At 36.9% G+C, this 14249-nt stretch overlaps 1 protein-coding gene across 1 annotated transcript; it reads left to right on the top strand.

Moving 5' to 3' along the window:
- The first annotated feature begins 1784 nt into the window (after positions 1-1784).
- On the top strand, positions 1785-13789 carry LOC105437773. Its single transcript, XM_030993631.1, has 7 exons — positions 1785-2087; positions 3423-3586; positions 5216-5324; positions 5833-5890; positions 6622-6837; positions 8423-8562; positions 13748-13789. Exons 1-7 carry the CDS (start codon positions 1785-1787, stop codon positions 13787-13789), a joined length of 1032 nt encoding a protein of 343 aa, XP_030849491.1.
- Positions 13790-14249: the final 460 nt, after the last annotated feature.

Below are 14249 nucleotides of genomic sequence, written 5' to 3' on the forward strand. Positions count from 1 at the left end.
GAGAGAGCGAGAGAGCGAGAGAGGGAGAGAGCGGAGCTAGGGAGGGAGAGAGAGAGAGAGTGAGAGAGATGTGCGAGAGCAAAGTTCTTTTCGGGCCCCTCCCCTTCCCATCTCCTTCCATCTTTATTACAAGGGCACCTAAAATGAAACACTTTTCCTTTCTCTTCGTTATTTATCTTGTTTTGTTTTATGATGGGTCAGAAATTGTTCTGACTCGTACGTTTATGTACAGGCAAAGGATGAAATGAGAGACAGAGAGAAAGAGAGAGAACTCAAACTCAAAAGAAAAAGAAAAATGAATGTATACTGTGAAATTTTGTAATGATCAAAGAGAAACGAGGTTGACTCGATTTGGTTGAAGATTGCATGCACTGCATATCCAAATCAGCAGATGTGACTCAGTTGTTCAACTATATGTAACACTGGCTGCCTGCCTTAGCAACACACGGAATTAAGAAAAGACTTAAATCCGTTTCGTTGACAATCGGCCATAGACGAAAGACTTCATGCATGGCTGATTGTCAACGAAATGGAGTTAAGTCTTTTGACAATTCTGTTTTTTGCTACGGCAGGCAGCCAGTGAAAACGAATTCGTTTGATAAAATTATGGAAATGCAAGCACTACTTTAAACATACAGAACTTTGTCATTCCTTTCTCGTTTTCGTGATTGAGGTGTCATATGAAAGGGCAGAAACTCAATTTTTTTAGAAATATAATTTCCTCTTTTAAATTCAGATATCGTCCGCCAAATGACTTTTTGGTTTCCTCTCTTCAAATTCATTTAAATCACTCATGCGTGAAATATGCATTAGGTGAGTAGCATCAAATGAAAGAGGAGGATCTAAGCTTTCCAAATATGTGTCATTTATTAATTATAAATGTGACTTATGATAAAACATCGATAATCCTCGGTTTCGTTTTTTCCGGGACGCACTGTATATATAGAGAGAGAGAGAGGGGGATTTGTTTCAACTGTAATCGAGCTTATCCGTGTTTGCACATAAATTGTGTATATTTGGATCGATGTTATTGATACATTGACATAGTATCGAAGTTTGTATCTATGATTCTGTATTTTATTAACATTTTCGACATTTTATATGCTCTATCGTTCCCTTTCTTTAGTTCCAAAATAATGATCATTCACATTTTATTTGTTTATTTCATCAATATTTTCACCATGAGTGCAGCCTTAGATGATTTTTTTTAAAAGCTTTTGCTGGATCCCCTGCTATGTCTGTCTCTTGCGAATAGAAATGTGAATAAATCCACATACAAAACACAAATATGTCATAGTGAATATTGAATGCATGACTTCCCTGAAAAAGGTGTCACTGCTAAAAATACTTTCCGAAAAGAAGAAGAAGGGGAAACACAACAGTCAAAATCACGTTAACGATTACAATGGTACGTAATCTATACTAACATGGTTCAATTTTGTCAGAGTTATTCGTCCTCCTAAAATGAGAGATAGGTCTATTGTGCCTGTGTTTTTTGTTTCCGGCGAGTGAAAAAAAGATATTGTAGGAATATGAAATTCTGCGTAAATGTTTTTGATCCTGATTCAAAGAATAAACATTCGCATGCACTGATGCAAGGTAACTAGGCCTACCCCTTTCTTCCCATTGGTCGATGGGTTTTCTAGCAGTGATTGCAACATAAATCAATGCGCACAACTTGAAAACTGGCTTGTCAAATGTGTTGCTACACTCACACTGTGAAGTTAAACTTGCAACACTTCATCTTCGACTTTCAAAATAAGAGCATAGAAGCATAACTCACTATGGGAGGAAAAGCATCAAAAAAGCGAAGTGCGGGATCTACCCACCATCAACAGTCGGGGGGCGCTCCCGTGGTGGAACCGTTAGCGTCGGGTGATCAAAGCCAAGCTGGGCAGTCCACCGAGCGAGAGAGAGTTGATTCAAACATGCGTGAAGATTACACTGAGAGTTCCGAAGCTGCTATTTCTTCGACGCAGGCGAAACAGAAAGAAGTGGTCGAGGCGAGTAACGAACACGAGGAAGCCGCGGTTATAACCGCAACAGAGAAGAAGACGCCCTGTGAACCTCATGATGGTGAAGAGATGGTAAGTGGTAGGTCGACAAGTATTAATTCTGTTAAGTCGGCACAAACTCATTTCTCCTATGGACAGGGGAATAAGCAGTGTAGATGACCGCAGCACGGCGGCAATCACCCCGGTAAAGTGCTGTTAAAACCGTAAGTGACCGGGAAGCCCTTGTTTTCATTCAATGCATGATGACCAATAACGGAAGAGTTTTTTTTTTTTCTTGTTTTATTGTTTGTTTGTTTTACCTGACTGCTTGGAAAGAATGTGTATGCTTGTAAGTAAGCAATCTATAAGCAGTAGTTGTATGGAGTAATAGCACTGCGGTAAGAACCGCGGTGAATAGCTAAAGGCCCAAAGTTACAAACAAAAAAGTGCAGAGAGAATGGGAATATGATAGCGTTGAAAGTTTGATAAATACTTGTTAATCTTTGTATTCACCAATAGCGATGAAAAGATATAAATATATATACATCACCGCCTCTCCCTTGACGCTTTAGCCTGATAAACAGATTGCATTTCCAAAGCTTCCAAAAGCGAGAGTATTTTGAACCCAACTTTGACCTTAAGTTGCAGTCCCGTACAAGGTCCTCTATCATTACTTAATTTGTAATTAGTCTGACTTTACGCGATTGTGGAATAAAATAAAATGTTAAAAACAACAGGAAAGAGGAAGGTCGCCTAAAGGAAGGAGGAAGTAAAGAGAAACCACGAATCGATCCTCCATGGTCAAACTCTTTTTGTTTGTTATTCTGCTCCACACGAAGCGTCATTTCCCTGACGTAGCACTGCGTTAGCGACTTTCAACCGATGAACTTTGAAAAATACCTTTTTTTCTCCGAGGCAGCCCAGCGACCGCGCCAGAAAATTTGTATTCTGTAGTTTTAACTTTTTTGTCCTAAGTCCTTTTTTTAGTCCTCTCAATTGGCTGAGACAAATCGTTAATTTAGACAATTTTTTTAGCGATTTTTAAATATATCTGGGGGAAGGGGACGACCCCTTTTACATATTTACCAGCTGGAGACATCCCTCATTCCCTTTGAATCACCGACCCTTTAGGTACTATTGAGCATTCGCTTTCTCTATCTCTAAAAGAAAGTTTACACTCACACACACACACACACACACACACGCTCAAGAAAAAAAATTACACTACACACACACTCAAGAAAGAAAGTTTACACTACACACATACACTCAAGAAAGGAAGTTTACACTACACACACACACTCAAAAATAAAAGCTTACCGACAGTACTCCTTTTCAGGACGAACTAACCCCCCCCCCCCCTATTCTTTCTCAAATGGTGCAACCGTAAACCTACTGAATATAATATTCTGTTGTTTACATTTTCAGATCGAATCTTCACATGGGCTTGCGTTTCGGAAGATCTTTGTTCAGTATATTCCTGGTAAATCTCATGCTCTCACGGAGTTTGGAGCACTTCTTTATTCTAGTCAGGGTGGTCATGAGTTCAGGACCCTAGATGGCACCGGACTGGCAAGAACTGTTGGGTTGAGGTAAATAGGATTTATAACTTATTGATTCAATTTTATTTTCAGTTTGTTGTCCCATATTTCACATATATTTCACTTTTGGCAATCATGATTTCACGAAATGAATGATACAAATAAAATAGAATTATATTAACAGAAACGTTACAAAAAGAAATACGAAGGTGAGTACCTCATATCAATTTGTTTGAACACGCTAAATTAATAGCCTGAACTAAAACAAAGAGTGATAAATTGAGGGATCTCTGGCTCTGATGAAAGCTATGATTGTGAGTTATAGGCCCCAATGATGAAAATAAAACGTACTAGGTATATATTTATATGTAAATAATTTATATGTCTATATAATTTTATATATACAGTGCGCCCCAGAAAAAAACGAAACTGAGAATTATCGATGTTTTATCATAACTTAATCACAATTATTTATGACACATATTTGTAAAGCTTAGATCCTTCTCTTTCATTTGATGCAACTCATATGATGCATATTTCACGCAAGAGTGATTAAAAACAATTTAAAGAGAGGGTACCAAAAAGTCATTTGGCGGGCGATATGAATTTCAAAGAGAAAATTACATTTCTAAAAAGTTCACTTTTTGCCCTTTCATTTGACACTTCAATCAGGAAAAATGAGGCAGGATAAACAAAGTAATGTTTATTTAAAATAATGTTTGTGTTTCCATAAAACGAATTCATTTTCACTGGTTGCCTGCCGTAGCGACAAACAGAGTTGACAAAATACTTAACTCCGTTTCGTTGATGATCAGCCATGCATGGAGTCTTTCGTCTTCTTTGAAGGCAGCAAGGCTTGTCTCGCCATAAGGCAAAAAAAAAAAAATTGGTTGTCCTCGATTGCTTCTCTGGGGTAGGGGCGGGCGGGCTGATTTGTTATTGTTTTGTTTTATTTTAATTTCATTTTTGTTTGTCTTTCTTTGAATTTCCCCCCACCCCATTTTTGTTTGTTTAAAAAAAAAAAAATTTAATGAATATTTTTCCATAACAAAATCAAAAATCATTGGGATGTCAAGGATTTAAACAAACAAAGTCTATAAAACACTTGAATATGGTAAAAGACTAGTTGAATTTATTATGAATGTCAAGACCAACACAAAGAGTATTTCGGGCTTTGAAATACAACACATTTTTATTCCCCACTGTGCTACTTATAGCTACTTGCGCCCTCTATATAGCAAACAATGCCTAATCGGTGACCATTGGTCCCCCGTGAACCTCTATATATAATGTTAACTGAGAGCTGATTGAGATAACCACCTGTCCAGTGACCTTGCAGGGTGGTCAAATCCCTCCTGTAAACTAGTACAGATTGGGCTTAAAATGAGTTTAAGAATGCTCAGAATCTGATTTGAATAAACGTCATTTTGACATAGAAAAATAAAAATGGTAAGTTTAATAAATACAGAGTTGCGTACTGAAAAGACCAAACTGGCAACGGGACGCATTTTGATCCTTGCAGAATGCATAAAATGGTATGTTTGGCATTAAAGATTGCTCCCCCAACCAAAAAAAAAATTAAAAAAATCGAGCGGCCCGAAAATGAAGAGTAGGCGGTCGAGGACAACCAAATGATTTTGTTGTTGGCCTAATGTATCTCCTCCAATAACGTCATTGCAGAAACTGTGATGAACTACTAAGCATCAATAACCTGCAGTCAGACATAAGCCGTGCTAACCAGCTAGCAGTTCTAGAATGTTTCTCAGATATTGGCACTCAGATTGGTTTGGTAAGAATACATTTTATTTTATTCCTCATTATTGTTAGTTGATCGGGCATTATTTTTTACTAAGATCGTGGTTATTATAATGATTACAATTATGATTTTTTTTTATTGCTAATATTATTATCATTTTATTTATTTCCATTATTATCATTAAACTTATCAGTATTATAATCATTATTATTAATATGATAATTATTATTATTAATATTATAAATATCGTTAGTATTAATATTTCTATAAACATTTAAAATAATATAATTTCGTTTTAAAGACAATATTTATTAAATTGTATATTCATTTGTTTGTATTCATCTATCCTCATTATCATCAATATTATGATACGATTATTTTTTTATTTTTTTTTTAAGTTAACAAGGGAAACAGAGGGCTATGAACTTATAGTACTATAATCATTTCGAAAGGAAAGCTCTATATCCGTACCGACATTCGTGGTAAAGAAATTTGTAATCACGAGTCCTAAAATTAACTCTTTTTTTTCTTCAAAATTTAGGTTATTAAGAGGAAACAGGAGGAAACGTGGCTGTTTGCTTTTCATCTCAACGAAAAGGGTATTTTCTTTCTCTCTTCTTGCCCATCAACTTACTTTTGAACAGATAAGATTAGGAGATAGTATAAACATTTGGAGCAACTACTATGGTTTTGCTTTCATTTACATGCATGCATAAGCTATTTTGACCCGTGCATATACTTGAAAATTAAGTTTTAGGTTTGGGCATGTGCAGGAAAGTAAAAAAAAACTTTAATCGAAATGATGTGTGAAAAATGTGAGCCAGTTAAATATATCGTTAAAAAATGACCCCGATCTGAATGCTAATCAATGAAAACAATCTCTCTGAAGTTTGTAGTTTCCTCCCATGGGAGTCGTCATTTTAAATTCAATAGCGCTTTCAAAATAATGGGAATGGTTATAGACAGAAAGGGGGAAATACTATAAAGAGGGAAATCAAGAAAACCTAGGAGGGGAAATGGAGTTGAATGACACCGCAAGAGTGCACTAGATTGGCAGAAAAAAAAGATACCTTGATAGATTTCTACTTAACTCATAGCCTGCAATGAGGCTGTATGCACTCTACCGTAATAGTACTTTGTACATGCGAGAAAGCCATTGCTTCAGATGTATTTTCAATCGCATGATATAATAATATTGATGGGATTCTGGAAATGTTACTCTATAGATATTCTTTCACCATGAGCAGTTATTACACCCCCTTTCACACACGCACACACACACACACACACACACCCACAAACACACACACTTTATCTATTTCGATTGCAGGTAACCGGCCAGTTGTGGAAAACATATTCAGCAAACAATTACCTAGCGAAAGATTGAAGAACTCGTGCACACCAGTCATTCCCAGGAAGAGTGCTTTCAGAGTGAATCTTGTCTATTCCTATGATTCTTCCCTTCAAGTGCAAATGATACTTCCACAAAAACAAGACAGATTCATGGAGATCGACAACGACAAGGCGACCTACGTTCTATGTAAAAGTACGTTTCTCAATGACTAACTAGTCTAGGCTTAAAGGGATAGTTGAGTTCTGTTGCTGAGGGCGCCACACAAAATAATTTGTTGTGAGATAATGAAAAACTGAGTGTCAAATTTGAAAGAACATACAATTTAAATGACCAAAAAAAAAATCATCTTTGTTTGATCAAAATCGTTTCAGAGACGGCTGAAATATATAAATATAACATTTTCTAATACTTGTGTACCACCACAAATATTACATAATTTGAAAAAGCCGTTGACAAAATGAAATTACGCCTTTTACGTCGTAATCCAGCCAATGCCGATGTTGGCTTTTTGTTAGCTTTTTCATGTCAGTTATATTACGCACAACCAGCCGGCCCATGTACTGATATTTGTAATTAAATAATTAATTAACTGTCACCGGATTTTGTTTAAGTGGAACCGAATTGGAATGATCGTATTGGCTAAAGTTTACACATTTTGGGGTCTAAAATTACCTTCATAGCAATTTTAGGTTCTAAAAAGGCACTAGAAATGTCATAGATCAGAAATGGAGCAATAACCATGCACTTTGAAGGCATTTGCGGTCTGAAAACAGAACTCAACTACCCCTTTAACGTTTCAAGGCATCGACCAATTTGTAAAATTACCCAACATTTAAATTGGTATTTTAAAACGATAGTGAACCGATGGACTTTGTGCCCTAGCATACTGTTTATTGCACAGCGCCATCTCATGATCACATCGCCAACAGTGCGTGACACATTGCCTAATTACCACTTCGCAGACAGAGAACTTAAATGCGTTTTTTAGGATGTTTCCAGTTTTACAAATATGAAATGCATGGCCCTACGTTTTATCAGTGCCTATGATATGGTGTGATCTTGAAGCCCTACAGAAATTGCGCTTCAAAATGATGGTGAAGAGCCTGAAAAAAGTAAAAATCTTTGAGTGACCGGTTTTACAATACTCATTTTCCCCAATCTACTGTAGTGTTATAAAAATGTACTTTGAAACTTCGAATTTACTTTGCTTTACTTTGTTTTCAGTGGGTTTTGCTTATATGCGCAATTGTATCAATGATTTAGCTTATTGTCAATAAGTTAGAATGAGGAGGCTGTGCCTTCAGACTAGAATTATAGGTCTCATCAGCTTAGGCTAACCCTCATTTAGCATGATCTTCCTGTGACGTGACTTGCAGTAACCCGGACCTGCATGTGTGCGTTACTTCTCTACGCAGACTCACGCCATCAAGCGATCACGTAATATAGAGCTTAGCTTAAGTAGTGAATCTTGAGCCCGCTGCCCATGCAATGTCATTTCGATTGCGCCATTCGATGCCATTCAGACTTATAATAATGCACAAAACATGTCTAAGTACGATCTCTTACTATAATTAATGAATTAATTGATTAAGGGGCTTTTGTCTTCGTGTGGGCGAAGACCGATTCATAAGCCCGTTGCAAACGTGGTGTCATTTAGATTGAGCCATTCGATCGAGGACATTCAGGTGAAAATAATAGTGCACAGAACCGGTCCAAATCTGATTTCGTGCAAGAATGAATAAATTAATTATTGAGCTTGTTGTCTTCTTGTTGGCAGAGACCGTGACTATCAATAAATACGAACGGATATACGATAGTGAAGTTGATGGTACTCCAGTCTCCATCTCAACACCAGAATCGTCCGATGATAGTCCGATGTGCATTGAGGCTGACGATGATGGTTCTCTTAGCGTAGTCGTAAGTTCACTGTTATTATCATCATCATCATCATCATCATCATCATCATCTTCATCATTATATATAACAATTACAGTCATCATTATATGCCTACCCTTATCCCAATCATCGTTATCGTTTTATCGTTTTTCTCATCGTCTTAACTTCCATCACCATCACAAATATAATCGTAGTAAGAGTAATAGGAGTAATAATAGTTTTATCAGTGATGACTATGAGGATAATAATAATGGTTATAACGGTAAAAATAAAATGATGATGATTATTTTGTTGTTGTTGGTTTCTCCACTAATACCACGAACTTACTTTCATTCCCTCGTTGATTCGACAGGCCTTTCCTTCCTACATGACGCGTCGTCATAAAGAGATTCCGCAAAATAACATGTTCTTTATCCAGTTGTGTCTCCCTAATGGAGCATCTGTATTTAAGGCTGCCAACACAGAAGAAGGTAAATGGTTGACTTGTATTGTGTGTGTGTGGGGGGATGTGCGTTTGTGTGCGTGTGTATGTGCATGTGAGGGGGGATGCGTTGGCATTCGCAGGGGAACACCCCTTTTCTTAATAAAAGAGAAATGTTAGCTATTTAAGCGTGCGTGTGTTTGTGAGGATGGGGGGAGGGGGGACACACCTTCAAATACAAAAAATTGTTGGCATTTGTCTATGGGTTCGTCTGGGGCTGACTCCATCCTCTTAGTAGAAAAATGGAGAAAATTTGTGGAGCGGAGCACAGAGGTGAATACTCCCTCTTTCAAATAAAAGAGTGTGCCAGCTTGTAGTGCAACAACACCCCCTCCTCCCGAAATACAGAAAAATAAATTCATACAATCTTGTTAAGGCTCCTCACTCATGGCAATGTATATATTGCAACGGGGAAGGGACGGGTTTACGGGGAAGGGGAGAGTTGATGTGGTTTGACACATTCTGAAAAAAGAATTGGCAAGTTATTTATTTATTCCATTCTCCTTTTGTAACTTCTTGAAAACAATGATATCCGTTTCGTTAATTTGAAACCTTTACAAGCAAATGTTGGTTTGCTTGTTTTTTCATAGTCTGATTTTCTTGACTACAGACCTGCTAGATCACATTGTCATTTAAGCCTAAAACGCACACTATACGATTTCCCTGTCATCCGATTTTAGAAGAAATGACAATAATATATAGGTTTACAAATCTAAAGACACAAGATATTCTTGTTGAAGGCTCTTAAAAGGGATTTTAAAAAGCCGAATTGATTTAAAATCGTAGAGAATCGCACTACTGGCATGACGTCACTACGATTGTGAGCCAATTGAATTATTCCTCCTCCAAAAATGCGTGAATTCCATCAGAATTTTGATTATAAAAATCATCGATCACTCAGAATTAAGAAGTTGAAGTGTTCATAGTAAATGCTATTGCAAATTGTGCGGTGGGTATTACAGTGTTTATAAACATCATTAATGACTGTATGACGCGTTTCTATCTCATTGTAGTATTAATATTATATTACTATTATTATCGCCACTCTCTTCTTCCGCTCCTTTCTGCCCTCCCCCTGTCTCTGTCACACCTACACCCACACTCTCACCCTCCCACACACACCCTGTCAAACCTTCTCACGGCACCCACTTTCTGTCTCTTTCTGTCTTTATTCCCCTCCCCTCTCTCTCTCTCTCTCTCACACACACACACAAACACACACATACACACACCCTGTCAAACCTTCTGACGGCACCCACTTTCTGTCTCTTTCTTTCTTTATTCCCCTCCCCTCCCCCCTCTCTCTCTCTCTCTGTATTATCTTCAATGTATCTCCCTCTCCCCCTCTCACTGTCATTCCCCGCTATACCTCTTTCTAACATGTTTTCTGCGTCTCTCCTTCTCTCTTCGGGACAGAACTATACATATCATGCGACAACCAGAATGCCATGCTTTCGGTTGCAAGTCCGGGAACATCGCCCTCCAAGTTCCGTATTGTAATCTGACGGCAATGTTCTGAAAACAAGAGAAGATTTTCTCAAACTATTCAGAACCCGAGACAGCTAAATCCACAATCAATCAGAGCGTCTTTAATTGTTGGAAACAAATACATCAACTATTACTCTACGGCCAAAAGCTTACGCTGACTAACTAACCCTTGGCCTTTACTATAGCTATTGACCCTTAGTGCCAGGGGCGGCGATTTCTTTTCATGACCGGAATGGGGGGGGGGGGGCGAAATGCGAGGGAACTCTGTATTCCGTTGGTATCACGGTGATACCAACGGAATACAGATTTTTTTTAATTATTTTCTTGTACATTTTGAAGGATGTTATGAGAGGAAGCGTATAGCGACCGAGCGAGAAGGTTTTTGCATGTTCATTAGTCTAAACGTTGCACACTTGGTCCCTCCACAGCCTATAAGTGTGTTGCACTTTTTGTTACCGTTTTTTTCAAATCTTACGGGGGGGGGGACTATCCCCCCAAAAAAGTTGAAGGGGGGACGTTGAATAACCCTCCTGATTATCAAATCAGTCAACTCGAACAATAATGACTTATTAATCATTTAATGAACCTAAATATATCTTGTTCAAATAATTACACATACATAGTAGCCAACCGAAGCTTTAATATTCATGCTTACATGTTATAAGGGTAATTTAATGTACGTTGGCGTAAATCTTGCGTGTTTGACGATTCTGCTTTGTTTGTTTTTCACCGCTCTAACTCAACAATATTCACATTTAATTGTTGTATACAATGTTCATATATATTGTTGTGTTTGTTTAATATACATAGCCGAATAATTTTGTTAATTCATGGGACTATATTTAACTTACACTAATGTTCTTTGTAGACCCCTCCACATTTCCCCATGAGTTTGTTGTTCTAGTTCTCAATCTGTCATATGTTAACCATTCTCTGTAAGTTGTTTAGCAAATCTGTAATCAATGAAAGTATCTATCACAAACTCGAACAATTTGTGGAATATAAATGAATGAATAAATGAATGAATGATAATAGAATATTTGATAAAGATAAGAACATTTTTTAACAATTAGACGTAATATACAAGTGTGTAGAAGGTGATATACAAGTGTGTAGAAGGTAATTTACAAGTATGTAGAAGGTAATTTACAAGTGTGTAGAAGGTAATATACAAGTGTGTAGAAGGTAATATACAAGTGTGTAGAAGGTAATATACAAGTGTGTAGAAGGTAATATACAAGTGTGTAGAAGGTAATATACAAGTGTGTAGAAGGTAATATACAAGTGTGCAGAAGGTAATATACAAGTGTGTAGAAGGTAATATACAAGTTTGAAGAAGGTAATATTCAAGTGTGTAGAAGGTAATATACAAGTGTGAAGAAGGTAATATACAAGTGTGAAGAAGGTAAACTAAGAATGCCACTCTCAGGTCAGTGCGTTAGAAGAATAAATAATGCGCATGACTAGCTTTAGGATAGTACAATTGCACTTGTTAAAGATAAAGGTGGGTTCTGGTAATCCCATTGCATTGTGAAAGATAAAATTGATCATGTAGCATGTAAGTATTGGTGTGTACTGCAAAGTTATAAGGTCATCAAAATCAAAATATAAATTTGGCCCAGTCTGTGTAAAGTAACAAGCACTGTACACAGAAAGATGTATATGGGACTACACAAATGGTGTTGGGGTTACTAACCCTGATTTCCTAATCTGTCTATGCTCATTACTCAGCCAGTATACATTTTCTACCAAAATTGTTTGGAAAATGACATATATTTGTAATCTTGAACATTCAGTGAAAGTTTCGTTTGATTTTGTGAGAATTTTTTTTTTTTTTTTTACCAGAACCCACCTTTATCTTTAAAAGTTACGAAAGTGATATCAAATTAGACTTCAAATTGACATATGAAATAAACATCGGAAGAATACTTGGAAAATGTCACAGCGTCATCACTCACTCTTTCTGTCAAATATATTCAAGAAAGGCATTCAACTTTGATTACGTGAATTGATGAAATAAAGTTGGTGGCCTTTTTTTTTAAAACGTTCAGTTGTTGCGTTTGTTTTATTGACAGGTAAAAACGTAACGTAATGAAGTCATGGATTGTTTTTTTTTGGAGAGGTAACTACGTCAGTCAACCAGGTTGATAAGTTAAAGATTATTTGATGAATTTTCTACATGCGAACCTTTTACATGATACGTCTGGCATCATCATGCCTATGGGTCCATGACCGACTATAATATATGAAAAGTGAACAACTTTTAGCCTACCAGGGCCCTGCTTCGTGAAACTTGTTATCAATAACAGGTTACATTAATTGTTATACGCTTCTGAAATCGTGGCATTCAATTGGCTGAGAGCAAAATTTGTCATAGAAAGTTAGCATTTGTTATTGATAAAATATTGATGAAACAGGGTCCTGTTCTCTATGAAAGTCTGTAGCCTTCGGCGCTAGAGCAGTATTACACATATTCGACTTGCGCAAAAGTATTAAAGTGATGAAATTATTTGAATGTATCAAATGAGATGCATTGTATGTGCTTTTTGCAGAGCCAAAGTCAGACACACCTACAAACACACACACAAGCACACAAATGTTCTTTGATACTTGCCATTTGATATTAATATGTTAATTTTTTGTCCACGGGGGCTCTTCCAAAAAAAAAGAGCCCCCGTGAGCCTTCTCACGGGGGTCTTTTAGTGCTGACGGGGGCTCTTATTTTTAATACAAATTTCCATTGAATTGGTACCCATGAAACTCCTAAATTCCTTGGTATTTTATCATTATTATTTATTTAAGTCGGCATTTTCCCTCTTAACAGAAATTTAGTTGTTACATAGCTGTTATTGACTTTTATCCCCGTCATGACATTCTCTCCATTTCTTCCCGTTCTGCACATAATGTCCTCCTTATTATTCGGAGCAACCTTATTTACATTATTTCTTTACTTTTAGTCTTTACTTTACTTTCCAAAACACAGGGGCAGATCTAGCGTTTTGGTAAGGGGGGGGGGGGTAACCCAAATACGATGTGGAGCATCGTCCACGGGGGACGATTTTCAATTTTGCAATCGCCCCCGTGAGCAACCTAACGGGGGCGATTATGGAGCTCACGGGGGCGTATCGCCCACCGCCCCCGTGTATTTTGAGCGATGATTAATTTTTTAGGGATGTTAATGGAATCTACAAAGACCGAATTAATGACCGGACAATCCCAATTGTTTTATTCCAACAGCTCATCTGCAATACTTTGGCCGAGGATTGTTGCACTCTCTGAAACAATGTCTCCTGCTCATCCAAACATGAACACATACCACACACAACTGATACCAAATGATTTGGGATAAAACATTCTTTTATAAGATGTATACTAATTTACTGTTCACAGATGATTTTTATCATATTTAGCAATTTTCTAGATGTTACCCTTTTTTTTACTCACACTGTAGAGTAGTTTGTGATCAATAATGGATTTCCCTTTAATGCACAGGTCAATGAATATGTACAGTCCTTCTCCAATTAATGTAAGTATATTAAAAACAATAATATTTAGATTTTTCAGCATCTTAAAGAAAAAAAATCGAAGGTATTCGGTGACAAGAAAAAATAATAAAGACAGCAACATGCAAATCACTTTGGAAAAATTTATTTTACATTAATATTAAAGTAATTAACACACTTATATCGAAAACTACATGTTCAATATCATTCCAAACCATTTATTAATCCAAATCTTT

The sequence above is a fragment of the Strongylocentrotus purpuratus genome, unplaced genomic scaffold (genome assembly GCF_000002235.5).
Source record: "Strongylocentrotus purpuratus isolate Spur 01 unplaced genomic scaffold, Spur_5.0 spur5_scaffold_20, whole genome shotgun sequence".
Taxonomy (NCBI): Eukaryota; Metazoa; Echinodermata; class Echinoidea; order Camarodonta; family Strongylocentrotidae; genus Strongylocentrotus; species Strongylocentrotus purpuratus.